Here is a 13,676-nt window from a genome sequence, read left to right on the forward strand (position 1 = left end):
GACCAATTTTTCTGCATCTTTTTGGGTCAGGATAGGCCTAATTTTCGCAATATTACGCAGATGAAAAAATGTAGTCCGTGAGGTTTGTTTTAAATGACAATTAAAAGACAAATCTTGGTCAAATGTTACTCCGAGGTTTCTTACGGTAGTGCTAGAGGCCAGAGCAATGGCATATAGAGAAACTATGACATCAGATAAAGAGTCTCTGAGTTGTTTGGGGCCAAGAACAATAACTTCAGTTTTGTCTGAATTTAACATAAGGAAATTTGTGCTCATTCAGGTTTTTTCTGTCTTTAAGGCATTTATGAAGTTTAGTTAATTGATTAGTTTCTTTTGGCTTGATCAAAAAATACAATTATGTATCATCCACATAACAATGGAATGAGTGATTTCTAACGCTGTTACCTACAGGAACCATATATAGAGTAAATAGGATTGGTCCAAGCACAGAACCTTGCGGAACTCCAAAACAAACTTTAGTACGTAAGGATGATTCATCATGAATGTGAACAAACTGAAAACGATCAGATAAATAAGATTTAAACCAGCTTAGTGTAGAACCTTTTAGGCCAATTAAATGTTCCAGTGTCTGTAGCAGAGTTTGATGGTCAATTGTGTCAAACGCCGCACTAAGATCTAATAAAACAAGTAGAGAGACGAGTCCTTTGTCTGAAGCAATCAGAAGATCATTTGTAATTTTAACTAGTGCTGTCTCAGTGCTATGATGCTCTCTAAATCCTGACTCAAATAAATTATTATCATGGAGAAAATCACACAGCTGGTCTGCGACTACTTTTTCAAGGATCTTTGAAAGAAAGGGAAGATTAGATATGGGTCTATAGTTGGCTAACACCTCTGGATCCAGGGTGGGCTTTTTTAGGAGAGGTTTAAATACAGCTACCTTAAAAGACTGTGGTACATAGCCTGTTAATAAAGATATATTGATCATGTATAATAAGTGAGTGTTAACTTAAGGTAAGACTTCCTTAAGTAGCCTAGTTGGGATGGGGTTTAAGAAACACGTTGATGATTTAGATGAAGAAATCACTGCGGACAATTGTTGAGGAGAAATCGGGGAGAAGCAATCTAAATATATATTAGGTCTTACAGCTGTGTTTGAGGGCAGATAGGTACTATCTGAGGACAGGAGGTCATGAATATTGCCTCTAATAGTTAGAATTTTGTCATTAAAAAAGCTCATAAAATCATTACTGCAAAGGGCTAAAGGAATACAAGGCTCAATAGAGCTGTGACTCTCAGTCAGCCTGGCTACAGTCCTGAAAAGAAACCTGGGGTTGTTCTTGTTTTCTTCTATTAATGCTGAGTAATAGTTTGCTCTGGCATTCACATCATGATTATCCACAGAAACTACAAATTGGACCTACGCCTTAGGAGTAGATGTCAAAAATGTCTTTGTCAAAAAATTCAATATGGCGGACAATCTAGTGGGCGGACCTTGAGGGTTCTTGGGGCTTTCATAGTGCCCATTCACCTGAACATCTGTGGCAAATTTCAAGTCAATCTGACATAGGGTGCAAGAGTAATAATAGTGCCCCCCATTTGGCCTATTGGCATTATATATATTGAGGACCATTCGCAAACCATTGGGGAAAATTTCATGTTTCTATGATGTACCATCTCACAGGAATTTGCAAAACCATTTCTGAATAATAATAATAATAATTAAATCTGCATGCAGCAATGAAAGGGCCCTCGCACCTTCAAGCAACTCAGGGGTACTGGCAGGATGCCAGCTGATTCGACACTTCATTTCTGTCAAAGTCAGACACCCCATGTAGGACTGAGATGGCATATCCTCCATAAAGTATGGGCGCTGGGATGACCTTACTCACATTTTGTACCACTTCATCTTTCCACGAGAGGGCACTGGAGAAAGCACTAATGATACGTCATGTTTTTGTACATCAAACACAGACCACACCATGTAAATTTCAGGAAAATCAAAGGATATGGGTCTGATAAGATGTACTTCCTGTCTGACTAACATGGAATATTGTCATATAGATGTGTTCAGGGTGAGACTATTATGACTCGTGAAGTTTGGTGAAAATCACACCATTTGCTCCAAGTTAAAGAGGCAACAGATAGGATTCAGGTTTTTTTAGCTTGGCGCCACCTAGCGTCAGCAGTGTTGCTCGCACTGTTGCAGCGACCAAATTGACTGTGGGGATCAGAGATAATCAATAAAATGTAGGCTGTGAAGCCACCAGTATACCTCTATGTATATGTAGAATGAAAAGGTGTGTGGACACTCTACTAAATAAATGAGTAAAGAGACCAAGCAACAATTATCAGATTTATCTGAAGAAAAAACAAATAGTAATACAAATAATTATACCAGAATGCACAGTACCAGTACAAACAACTCACAGTAAATTATACCAATATGAACAGTATCAGCACAAACAGTAGATACGTAAGGGATAATGTATAGTGAGTCGGTAACTGTTGAAAAATAACTCCCGACAGGGGAATTATTTTTCAACTGTCACCGGCTCACTGTACATTATCCCACTTAGAACATGGCTTACTACTAAAACATTCAAATGTTACAACTGGCATCATTATTATTAAATTACTAGCAGAGTGTATTGACAGAGGAGAGGCGTTCACCAGACAAACTGCGGCCGTTTTCTGGAGCGGAGGAGAGGATTTTACTCCACTACTCCCGGTCGGAGATGCTGGGTGCCCAGTAGCTGCGATGGCTGCCCTCACATTTATAGCCAGTGACCAACATGATCTCCCTGCTCTCCAGGCCAGCTTGGGAGAGCTGTGTGGACTAACATTAACTGATTTTGATGTTCCTCGGTCTAAGGCCGTTGCTATGGCGTCCCTTGCAACAGAGCAGCAGAGCAGCGGTGATACCTCAAGAAATAAACACCGCAGAATTTTGTTGATTGACCAATCAGAATCAAGTATTTAAGAGTGCCATGTTCTAAAGTGGAATTTAACCAATATGCACATGTAAACAGTCCCAGTTCCAGAATAAACGGTACCGTATGGAAACAATGTGGCCTGTTGGAGCTCAAATTGAATGGGAAACAAAGTCCAGTGTTCACTTAGCTGGCTGTAACTTAGCTGGGCGATGTCCGACGATAGCTGCCTCCATGAGAAGAGAACAGAAGGAAGGGAGGGGGGTATCACTGTCCAAGGGCTGCTGTAGAATGGCAACGAGGATGTCAACCGACCAACACTCGCTACCCGGTCCCTGGTTGTGGCAATTTGCAATGCTGGCCAGCTAGGAATTAACTAGCAGCCAGTACAGTACAGTCCTCTCTCGTCTAGCTAACATTTAGCCGTGTTACTTACTGATCCATTAGAAAGAAAGCTAGTTGGACATCTGTTTTGAAGCCTCTTTGGTCACGGAGCTCCCTCCATCTCTTGAACGGCTGACTGAGGTTTACTCTTGTTTTTCCTCTGCTTTTATCACTCTCCTTTTTGCTCTTCTGTGCCTCATCAGACAGAGGAGCTTGTTTTCTTTTGCTAGGCCGTTTTTCACTTGTTTCCAAACTTTGTCCGTCTGCCATTGTGCTCGTGACTCAACTATCTCATGCCCAACTCCTCATAAGGACCAGCTCCAGTCCCTGACTGGCTGACCGACCAGTTTCGCAATACATGACGCGTTTCCTGCCGTAAAGCAGCTTTTTTCCGCAAAATTTCAGCACCAGTGGCAGAAGCTTATTACAAAGATTGCAAAGCCACTAAGTAACCGATGTAAACGCTGATAGTCTGATTTTACTGTGGCCACTACCCTGTGCAACCCACATTATTTTCATAATACCCTGTGCAACCCACATTATTTTCATAATGATATATTTAGGAAAAGATGCTATCTGTTACCTCTACAAAGCAATTTTGTGTTTCATGGCAAGACATCAAAATTCAACGCTCCTCAGCGGGCGTGTTCATCTACATAAGGTAGATCTTGTAATAACTTTTGATCACAATATAGTGAAGCTTGCGCAAACCAAGTTTGAAGGCAATCCGATTAAAGCTGTAGGACGGGTTTGTTAAAACAACCTCTTTATAAATCACAGTACTTTTTGGCGCACACCATTTTGGCTTTGTGCACTTTTATTATGGTCTGTACGCACCGTATTATAAACGAGACCCCTGGACATTCTGCCATCATATCAGTATTGCAGTCTAAATACATAAAACTGTGAGTCAATTTAACCAGTAGAGCTGTTTAGTTTAAAAAGTTTAACGTGCATGTTCAAATCTGATACATCAGTGGGAAAATATTAGGTTTTAACTGTAAGGCTTTCATGAAAAGCATAGTTGCAATTTACATGACATCGAGGGACTGGTATTGTAGATAGTTTGGTGGATTTATTTAAAGAATTTTTGCTCTCACCATCAGGGTAAGCCCGGTGAACCAGGCAAACCAGGAAAAGACCCCAGGGTAAGCTTTGGCTCATTGAGTCCGCCACCTTTATTTTCCTAGAATCTTCTCACAACTGAAGTTTGTTGGTGTGATATTAACCTTCTCATAATTTTGACATTGTCTCTGCAGCTTTTACCAGGACTGAAGGTAAACATATTTCTCTGCTTGTCTAAACAGCAAGATAAAAATTCTGAAAAAGAAAAACTTGAGGAGTCTCCTGATGACTCTGGAGTTATTACAGACAACACAATCAGGCTGGAAAAAAAAAACAAGGCACATTAAACAGGGATAAGGTCAAGATGTTTCCACTTGGTCTCTGTGCAGCTGCTCCCCAGCTACACAACAGAAACTCTGCACAGCTCTGCTCTGCGCGATGCGTTAATGGTCACAGATTATTTAAAAAGAAGAATTCAGATTGTGTGGGTCAAATTGCTGTAAATGCCTCTCACCATGAAAAACAAGCTGAATCTCACAGCTGGGAGTGGGTTTCATGTGTGATGGACTTTAGCATGAGCAGATGAGCTGGGCTGTGGCACCATCAGAGAAGCATCTGGATAGAAAACACAATGTTGAAGCCTTCAAATAAAGCTTTAGCCCCCTGTGGTTCTGTATATTTTTCTAAACAAATTCTAAATGTGTTACACTGGCTGGATATGTACTTTGTATGCACACACTTCTATATCTTGTTTTCTCTGTGCAGGGTGAGCCAGGTGTGCCAGGACAAAAGGTGAGCTATCTGTGTTTCACTTTTGACAAAGCATATGGTCCATAGAATCTAGGATGTGGTTAGATTAGCAAGGAAATACTTCCAGTACACAGTCTACTCTCCGCATTGGTCATAGAGTGATTGCCAGATTTTTCATCATGAATCAGTGTTAAAATACAATATTTGCCTGTCCCTTCACAGGGAGATCGAGGTGATATTGGTCCAATAGGTCCTGAAGGCTTAAAGGTATTCCCGCTTCTCTTTTTATAACTTCTCACGTTCGAATTTAACTTTCTTTTTCCACTCAAAGCTTCATGATTATAAAGATTCCAATAAACTCTGAATCATATGCTCATAGTTCTTGACATGTACCTTAATACAACAGTCACATGCCATATGTACATTGGAATGGGTAATTATTCTTCCATACTGGTAATTCTAACACAATTACACTGTGAGAAATAGAAGACAAAACCAAAACAAAACAAATGTTTTCAACCAAAGTTGTTTTTTTGTTTTGTTTATTTCATGTGATTGATCACGTGTGAACAGTTCCCTAGAAAAGATGAGACAGAGCTACTGAGGTAACACAACAATAACTTCAAACTACAGCACTTGATAAGAGGACATACTAAACTAACAAAGCTCACAAAGTACAAATCAAAATACAAATACCACAATAAGAAGTACAACATGTTCAGATCTTGTCATCTGTAAGCATCTCCGTGTTAGAGCATTTCAGTTAGGCATATTGGGTTGAGGGAGCAGTTCTAGAGAAAATACGAGACACCCATTTGTTTGTCTAATGCAGATGGCTGAAGCCCCATATTAGCTTGAGTTTAAAGAGTGAAGACCGTGGATTTTGTCCCCCATCTTAATTGCATCATCTTGCCCTTCCCAGCAAGCACCACAGTTTTACTGTAAGTAGTATTAAATAAAGCTTTGAAAATTGTTAATAAGTGATATTATAAAATATACCTTAGCCCTGACCTCACAAAGTGATGCAGGTAGCATCTGCAGCCACATTTATGGTTTTGACATTTATTTAATGGAAAGTGTTTGTTGGGTTATTGTACAATAGTCTCCTTGGTATTGGATAAACAGGGATGAACGAAATACACACACACACACACACACGCATGCACGCACACACAAAAACAAACACGGACACACAACATGCATACACACGGATGGCAGCTTAAAGGATGTAATCTTGGCTTTGAAGCTGTGAGTGAGTACTCAAGTTGAAGGAATTATTCTACCAAGCTCAAATTTCACTTGAGTGACAGTGAGCAACGGAAGCTGTATGGATGATTTGAAAAGGATTTGAGGTAAATGATACTGAGCTCTTTTGAGACTCTTGATATCACTGGTCCCTTAGGGGCAGTGGAACAAGCAGAAAATGCAACATCTGACAAATTTCCATCTTTTAAAGTTACTATGGCTAACATGTTTAGCACTGTAAACTCACACACTTTGAGATTCATGCAGTTAACACTTTTTACATGCTTTCACACCCCACATTCATTTTCTCATGCAATGAAAATCAAATCTGTAACTGATAACATAAAAAGGACACTGACAGTGCTCAGACAGACAGGAGAGAGCAGCACTCTAAAACACTGTGGGCAAGTCGTCTGTTGTTTGTGAAAACCCAGTCAAGCCAGCTGCCACTTGGATTTTGATGCACAGCTATTCATGCTGTTACAGTACTGATACGTAAGGCCCAGACACACAAAACCGACAAAATATCTAGCGGCAACAACAGCCAATTCTTGCATCGCCTCACATTGTAAACCTCCAGTAATCGCTCTCCTGCAAAGCCTGTTGTTCTTTAGCTGCTGTCATCCGCTATGTTGACAGGCTTGTCTGTCTCTAGTAGGCAGTGGTCAGTTTTATCAGAGCTTGTCACAGAAAACAGCTGCAATAGCCAATAAGAACTGCTATTTATCACCTCAGCATTTTGAAGGTTACTCCACACTGTCACATAGCATGCCCAACACAAAGTGTCGGAGAAAAATAAAACATTTGCTTGGGGGTAAAACCAGCATTTAAATCCACACTGTGTGTAAGAAATTATATGTGACCAACCATGAAAAACTGTGGAGTGCTGACTTGGCGAGGATCTTCAAAGGTTTTAAAATTGTCTGCCTCAGCATTACAAGGTTATTTAATTCATTGTTAATATTAAAAAAAAAAAAAGAAGAAGAAGCTTTTAAAATACCACGATTTTGCCATTTGCTGTTTTGAATTTCATGACTAAATCATTCATTATAAGTAAAGATGTTATTAATTAATTCATATTGTTCAGCAATTTATAACTTTTAGTCTTCCCCTTCCACTAAACTCCAGGGAGCTAAAGCAAAACATATCAGTCATCTGGGTATCATCAAACACTTTGGCTGCTGCTGTCACAGCAGAACCACAGTCTATACTGTATCTAGAACATGACTCTCTGTGAAAGTGATTATGCCTGAAGCCGTCTCAAGTTTTGAGACTGGGACTGCTGGAAGAATCTTGTTGCTATGAGCTTCTGTGCAGATTATTGCCTTGTAAAATTCAACTACTCTTCGGTCTCACTTTGTTTTCCCATGAACTCAGCCTAGAGCCCTGACTGTGTTTTCTGCTATGAGCTTCATGAGCACATCAGGTGACTGACTTAAGGGTCACTAAGAGGACAGAGGAGAGGCCTTCACAGGCACTATTATCTGGCTTTTTTACAGAGGTTGCACAACAACTTCTTAGGTGAAATTCAAATGTCTCTTCAGTTTGCACATCTACTCTGTGAAGCTTGGAGACAGTGCTCACTGCTAATTTTAGGCTTATGCTTACAGAGGCTCTTGGGCTCCATCCAGTGGACTACTATGGTTGTTGTCAGTTGTTACATTTACTCTAACTATCTCTACTTTGCTTCACAGGGAGTTAAGGGAGACCAAGGAATTAAGGTATGATTTTTTAAGTTTTCATTTTTTAAAGTGTCACAAAATAGGAACAGCTGGCAATAAGGGTTGCAGCCTATTTACTCTGCTGTGTTCAGAGCCATAGCCCAGATTTTAATGGTGATGTCCAAGAGTCCAAGACCCTTATCTAGCCTTTCTAACTTGAGCTGTGCATTGATAAAATACCAAAAATAATATGTGCATTTCTTTTAATCTAATTTTGATGTCTCTTCTTTTATTTGATTAAAAAATCTTCTTAAAAGATCCACTAAGATTTTTTTGGAGCCTTCAAATGCATCTTATGGTTGTAATTGGTTAATGGAACTTGCTTGACTGTATATCTGAATACACACACAAACAGATACATTGAACTGTGTAATCTCTGAGATTCCAACTTTCATAAAGAAGGGAAATTAGTCAGTTTTCAGCTCTTTGATAGTGCATTTTTCCAGATTTTCCAATCTAATATGCCATTAAGAAGTGGGAGAATATTTGCTTCCTTGTAAAAAAGTCAAATTTTGTAGATGGAAATAGTAATTTGACAACAATTTACATCTTAAGGGTCCCAGCTGATTTCAGAGCTTTTGATAACACAGTCTGAGCCCTGATTTGAGGACTGTGTGATATGTTTTGAAGCTCCAGAAAAAGATTGATTTGGAATTCTTTTGTCAAACCTTGACGGCATATAAAAAGTTATCTGCACTTTCAGGGAATAAAACCCCAAAACTTTCATCAAAAAATATTAACAAATACAAGAAAATTCTACCTTATGTTACTAGTTGCCACTGACTCACTTTAGCTTTAGCTTATGTTTTTAGATGTAGATGTAATTGGAGAGTAAGGGACCTTGCATTGCTTGTGTCTATATTACCTAGCCTGTCAATCCTTTGGAAAGAATGGAAAACATCAATGCCTTGTGTGCATAGTTTGCCCACATGGAACCTTGTTGCTTTGGGAGTTGTGCTTTATAGTTTGATATAAAGACAGACTTCATTCAGCAAAGAAAGGTTAGGGTCACTACACTCTGGGGCCAGGGTCTGGGTTAGGATTGGGCTTAGTGTAAAGGTGGTCTTAACCCTACTATTAGCGAATATTGGTGAATGGTTATTTTTCTTTTTATATGAGAAGCCTTTAACTGTAAACATGATCATTGAGTCTGATTCTGGGTCTAGAATAAACTTTAAGTCTCCCATGTTAATCAAAGTGGGTTAGCATTAAGTCACCTTAGCCGGTCTGGATGAACAATCATCTCTCCGCTGGCTACTGTTTATGTTTTTTCCCCCAAGGCAACTACTTGCCACTTCTGTCCAGGGACCAACATGATAGAAGGCCCCTGATGTCTTCTCTGAAGATTTAGGTCTCCCCCTGTCAGGTCTATGTCAAGAAGGAGTACTCCCCAAGCATTTGCTTGTCTTTCTTTTACCCTGGTTGAAAGGGTGTGTCTGTTTTTACTACTCCACTGCTTCTCTGAGCTGATGTTTCCACCACTCTGTAGGGAGATGAAGGAAAGAGAGGTTTCCCTGGAGAGAGGGGAGAGAAGGTAGAGTGAAAGTCAAGCATGGAGTTGTGTGAGTGTGTGTGTGTGTGTGTGTGTGTGTGTGTGTGTGTGTGTGTGTGTGTGGCATGTCAATGTCTACTTATGCATGGCGAGATCACAAATGTGGCCACTGGAGTCTGGATAAATGAAACTTGGTTTAAATTGATCTCTTAGTGGATTTTATCTCAGAAGCTGCTCTCTGCTTTTGACCACAAATAACAAATAAGTTCATCCCTCATGAATTTAAATCTGTTTGTTAGGACATGGAGTTTTGCTGTATTGATACATTCAATATGTCAGCATTCAGATGTGCCATCTCAGAGGCTTTACCTCACAAAAACGCACATTGTGCACATGTACTTGGGATCTCTTCATTTGTTGTTGTCGTCATGGCTTATCTGGCCTATTATGTTCTTTGTGTAATTTGCTTGGATTCCATCTGTCTAATAGAAACATTTCAGCGTTGGTGCTGTGCCTTAAGGTTTGCTGTGAAGTGAACTGTGAAGTAACTTATGGGTCTGTTTTTTGCTCTATTTTTCCCTGAATTCTTCCATTGGGCCCTCTAATTTATTGATATAATATATCGGTTCCACTTTTATGATGACTACACATAGGAGTCCCAGTCCCAGCTGACCTGCAGCAGCTCTTCTTAGGCCACGATAGCATGGCAGTAGCAGACGCAGCAATGTGGATGTGTGTTTTCTCCATTAAGCCTCACAGATGGAGAAATGGGGGAAGAGGAAGAAAAAGTCAAAAGCAGAAAACTTCAAGGAAAGTGCATTTTAGTTGGTATCCACAGGAAACAGTGATCTGGAAAAGCTTTTAGTGTTTATTAATAATAAAGAGAAAGTGGTTTTGCAGGCCGATCCTTCAATGTTAGGGTATGGTCACCAAAGGAGCTGAGGCTTCCATTAACCAAAGGGAAATCTGTTCTGTATATAATCTCAGAGAGTTGGCTGCTGGTGCCTTGTGGCAGAGTAAAATAAAATGGGCCAGGTAGAGGTTTTGTGGTATACACAATAGCCATTAATATCTGCATGGTGCTGACCACAAGTGATAACTTCCCTAGACTATACCTCTTCAGTTTCAAAGCCCCCAGCAGGCAACAGGCCCATATCTAGCCATGAAGAAAGCAGACAAAGCTACCACGTCAGGACCATGTCCCATCTGTCAAACTGGTGAAATACTCTAGCACTTTGCTTTAGACTGATCTAATAAGCTCTGTCTTTGAAATCAGCTTTAATTTTACTTTCACTATGGGAACAGCAACAGATGATGACAGAGGGAAAAGATGTTATGACAAAGGAGAGAGTTTTCCAACAGTCAAACTTCTTTGACCAAATGAAAAGTTATCTCTGCCTTTTTCTTTTCACTGCAAATGAGAAGCAATGAGCGACCCAGCTGGAGGACATAGAATGGGCAAAGGGTAAGACAGCAATTAAGTTTTTAAATCAACCACCTTGTTCAATTATTCTTCACAATCAATCAATCAATTTTATTTATAAAGCCCAATATCACAAATCACAATAGGCCTCACAGGGCTTTACAGCATATGACATCCCTCCCGCAGCAGATAAGGAAAAACTCCCCCCAAAAAACGCCTATAACGGGGGGAAAAAATGGTAGAAGCCTCAGGAAGAGCAACTGAGGAGGGATCCCTCTTCCAGGACGGACAGACGTGCAATAGATGTCGTACAGAACAGATCAACATAATACATTAACAGTAATCCGTATGACACAATGAGACAGAAAGAGAGACAGAGAGAGAGACAGAGACAGAGAGAGATGCAGGACAGACGGTTATGATAATAGCTTACAAAAACATTAATGAAAGAAATAATATTATAATTATAATTCCGGCTATTGTGGTACAATATGTTAAAAGTATATATTAATATCTGATAGTATACATATGTGACAATAATCATATGTGTATAATAACAGTAAAAGTATGACTAATGATAACAGCAGCAGCAGGAGGCATCAGGCAGGACCACGGCAGCAGCCCAACCAGACATGTCACACTATCCAGGCACCACTGTGATATAAGTTAACCTGCGAGACAGTGGAACACAAAAGCTCCGGAGGAGAAGTCGAGTTAGTGACATGCAGTACGGCGGAGTTAGCAAGATACAGTAACAGGACATGAGAGAGAGAGAGAGAGAGAGAGAGAGAGAGAGAGAGAGAGAGAGAGAGAGATGCCCGGTGTATTATAGGAGGTCCCCCAGCAGACTAGGCCTAAGTCAGCCTAATTAGGGGCTGGTACAAGGCAAGCCTGAGCCGGCCCTAACTATAAGCTTGATCAAAGAGGAATGTCTTAAGTTTAGTCTTAAATGTGGAGACGGTGTCTGCCTCCCAGACCACAACAGGAAGATGATTTCACAGGAGAGGAGCCTGATAGCTGAAGGCTCTGGCTCCAGATCTGCTTTTGGAGACTTTAGGGACCACAAGTAACCCTGCATTCTCAGAGCGCAGTGTTCTGGTGGGATAATATGGCACTATGAGCTCTCTAAGATATGATGTAGCCTGACCATTTAGAGCTTTATAAGTTAACAGCAGGATTTTAAATTCAATTCTGGATTTTACAGGGAGCCAGTGCAGAGAAGCTAAAACAGGAGAAATATTATCTTGTTTCTTAGTTCCTGTTAGTACACGTGCCACTGCATTTTGAATTAGCTAGAGAGTTTTTAAAGACTTATTAGAGCTACCTGATAATAGGGAGTTACAGTAATCCAGCCTTGAGGTAACAAAAGCGTGGACCAATTTTTCTGCATCTTTTTGGGTCAGGATAGGCGCAATTTTCGCAATATTACGCAGATGAAAAAATGCAGTCTGTGAGGTTTGTTTTAAATGAGAATTAAAAGACAAATCTTGGTCAAATATTACTCCGAGGTTTCTTACGGTAGTGCTAGAGGCCAGAGCAATGCCATATAGAGAAACTATGTCATCAGAGTCAAAGAGTCTCTGAGTTGTTTGGGGCCAAGAACAATAACTTCAGTTTTGTCTGAATTTAACATCAGGAAATTTGTGTTCATCCAGGTTTTTATGTCTTTAAGGCAGTTATGAAGTTTAGTTAATTGATTACTTTCTTCTGGCTTGATCGATAAATACAATTGTGTATCATCTGCATAAAAATGGAAATTTACAGAGTGATTTCTAATGATGTTACCTAGAGGAAGCATATATAGAGTGAATAGGATTGGTCCGAGCACAGAACCTTGTGGAACTCCAAAACAAACTTTAGTATGTAAGGATGATTCATCGTGAACATGAACAAACTGAAAACAATCAGATGAATACGATTTAAACCAGCTTAGTGCAGAACCTTTTAGGCCAATTAAATGTTCCAGTCTCTGTAGCAGAATTGTGTCAATTGTGTGAAATGGCGCGCTAAGATCTAATAAAACAAGTACAGAGACAAGTCCTTTGTCTGAAGCAATCAAAAGATCATTTGTAATTTTAACTAGTGCTGTCTCAGTGCTATGATGCACTCTAAATCCTGACTGAAATTCTTCAAATAAATTATTATCATGGAGAATATCACACAGCTGGTCTGCGACTACTTTCTCAAGGATCTTTGAAAGAAAGGGAAGATTAGATATTGGTCTATAGTTGGCTAACACCTCTGGATCCAGGGTGGGCTTTTTTAGGAGAGGTTTAATTACAACTACCTTAAAAGACTGTGGTACATAGCCTGTTAATAAAGATATATTGATCATGTCTAATGAGTGTTAACTAAAGGTAAAACTTCCTTAAGTAGCCTAGTTGGGATGGGGTCTAAGAGACACGTTGATGATTTTTATTTTTATTTTTATTTTAACAGTGACCATTCATCTTTATGCACTACTTCTTGTTTTGGCTCTCTATCAGTAAATTGAAATGTAAAAAACACCCAACAAAAAACAAAACAAAATCAAAGCCATTTCATTTCCTTCAATGTATTTTGAACTGTTGTGTACAGAGATATTGGAAAATTGTATTATTGTATTATTATGTACTATTTTCTTTGGCTCATTATAAATTGTTGGTACTGAGTAATAAACAGGCCGATACGGAACCTTCGCCCACAGATTGTAGGAATATAGA

At 39.6% G+C, this 13,676-nt stretch overlaps 1 protein-coding gene across 1 annotated transcript in view; it reads left to right on the forward strand.

Moving 5' to 3' along the window:
* The window catches only part of LOC126406518 (collagen alpha-1(XIII) chain-like), a 349,158-nt gene that overhangs the window by 242,645 nt on the left and 92,837 nt on the right, over positions 1 to 13,676 (forward strand). Inside the window, exons 14-19 of the mRNA XM_050070828.1 lie at positions 4,385 to 4,426; positions 4,538 to 4,555; positions 5,109 to 5,135; positions 5,316 to 5,360; positions 8,033 to 8,059; positions 9,549 to 9,593. Coding sequence (XP_049926785.1) covers positions 4,385 to 4,426; positions 4,538 to 4,555; positions 5,109 to 5,135; positions 5,316 to 5,360; positions 8,033 to 8,059; positions 9,549 to 9,593 — 204 coding nt within the window. The remainder of the gene's footprint in view (positions 1 to 4,384; positions 4,427 to 4,537; positions 4,556 to 5,108; positions 5,136 to 5,315; positions 5,361 to 8,032; positions 8,060 to 9,548; positions 9,594 to 13,676) is intronic.

This window comes from Epinephelus moara, chromosome 19 (genome assembly GCF_006386435.1).
Source record: "Epinephelus moara isolate mb chromosome 19, YSFRI_EMoa_1.0, whole genome shotgun sequence".
Taxonomy (NCBI): domain Eukaryota; kingdom Metazoa; phylum Chordata; class Actinopteri; order Perciformes; family Serranidae; genus Epinephelus; species Epinephelus moara.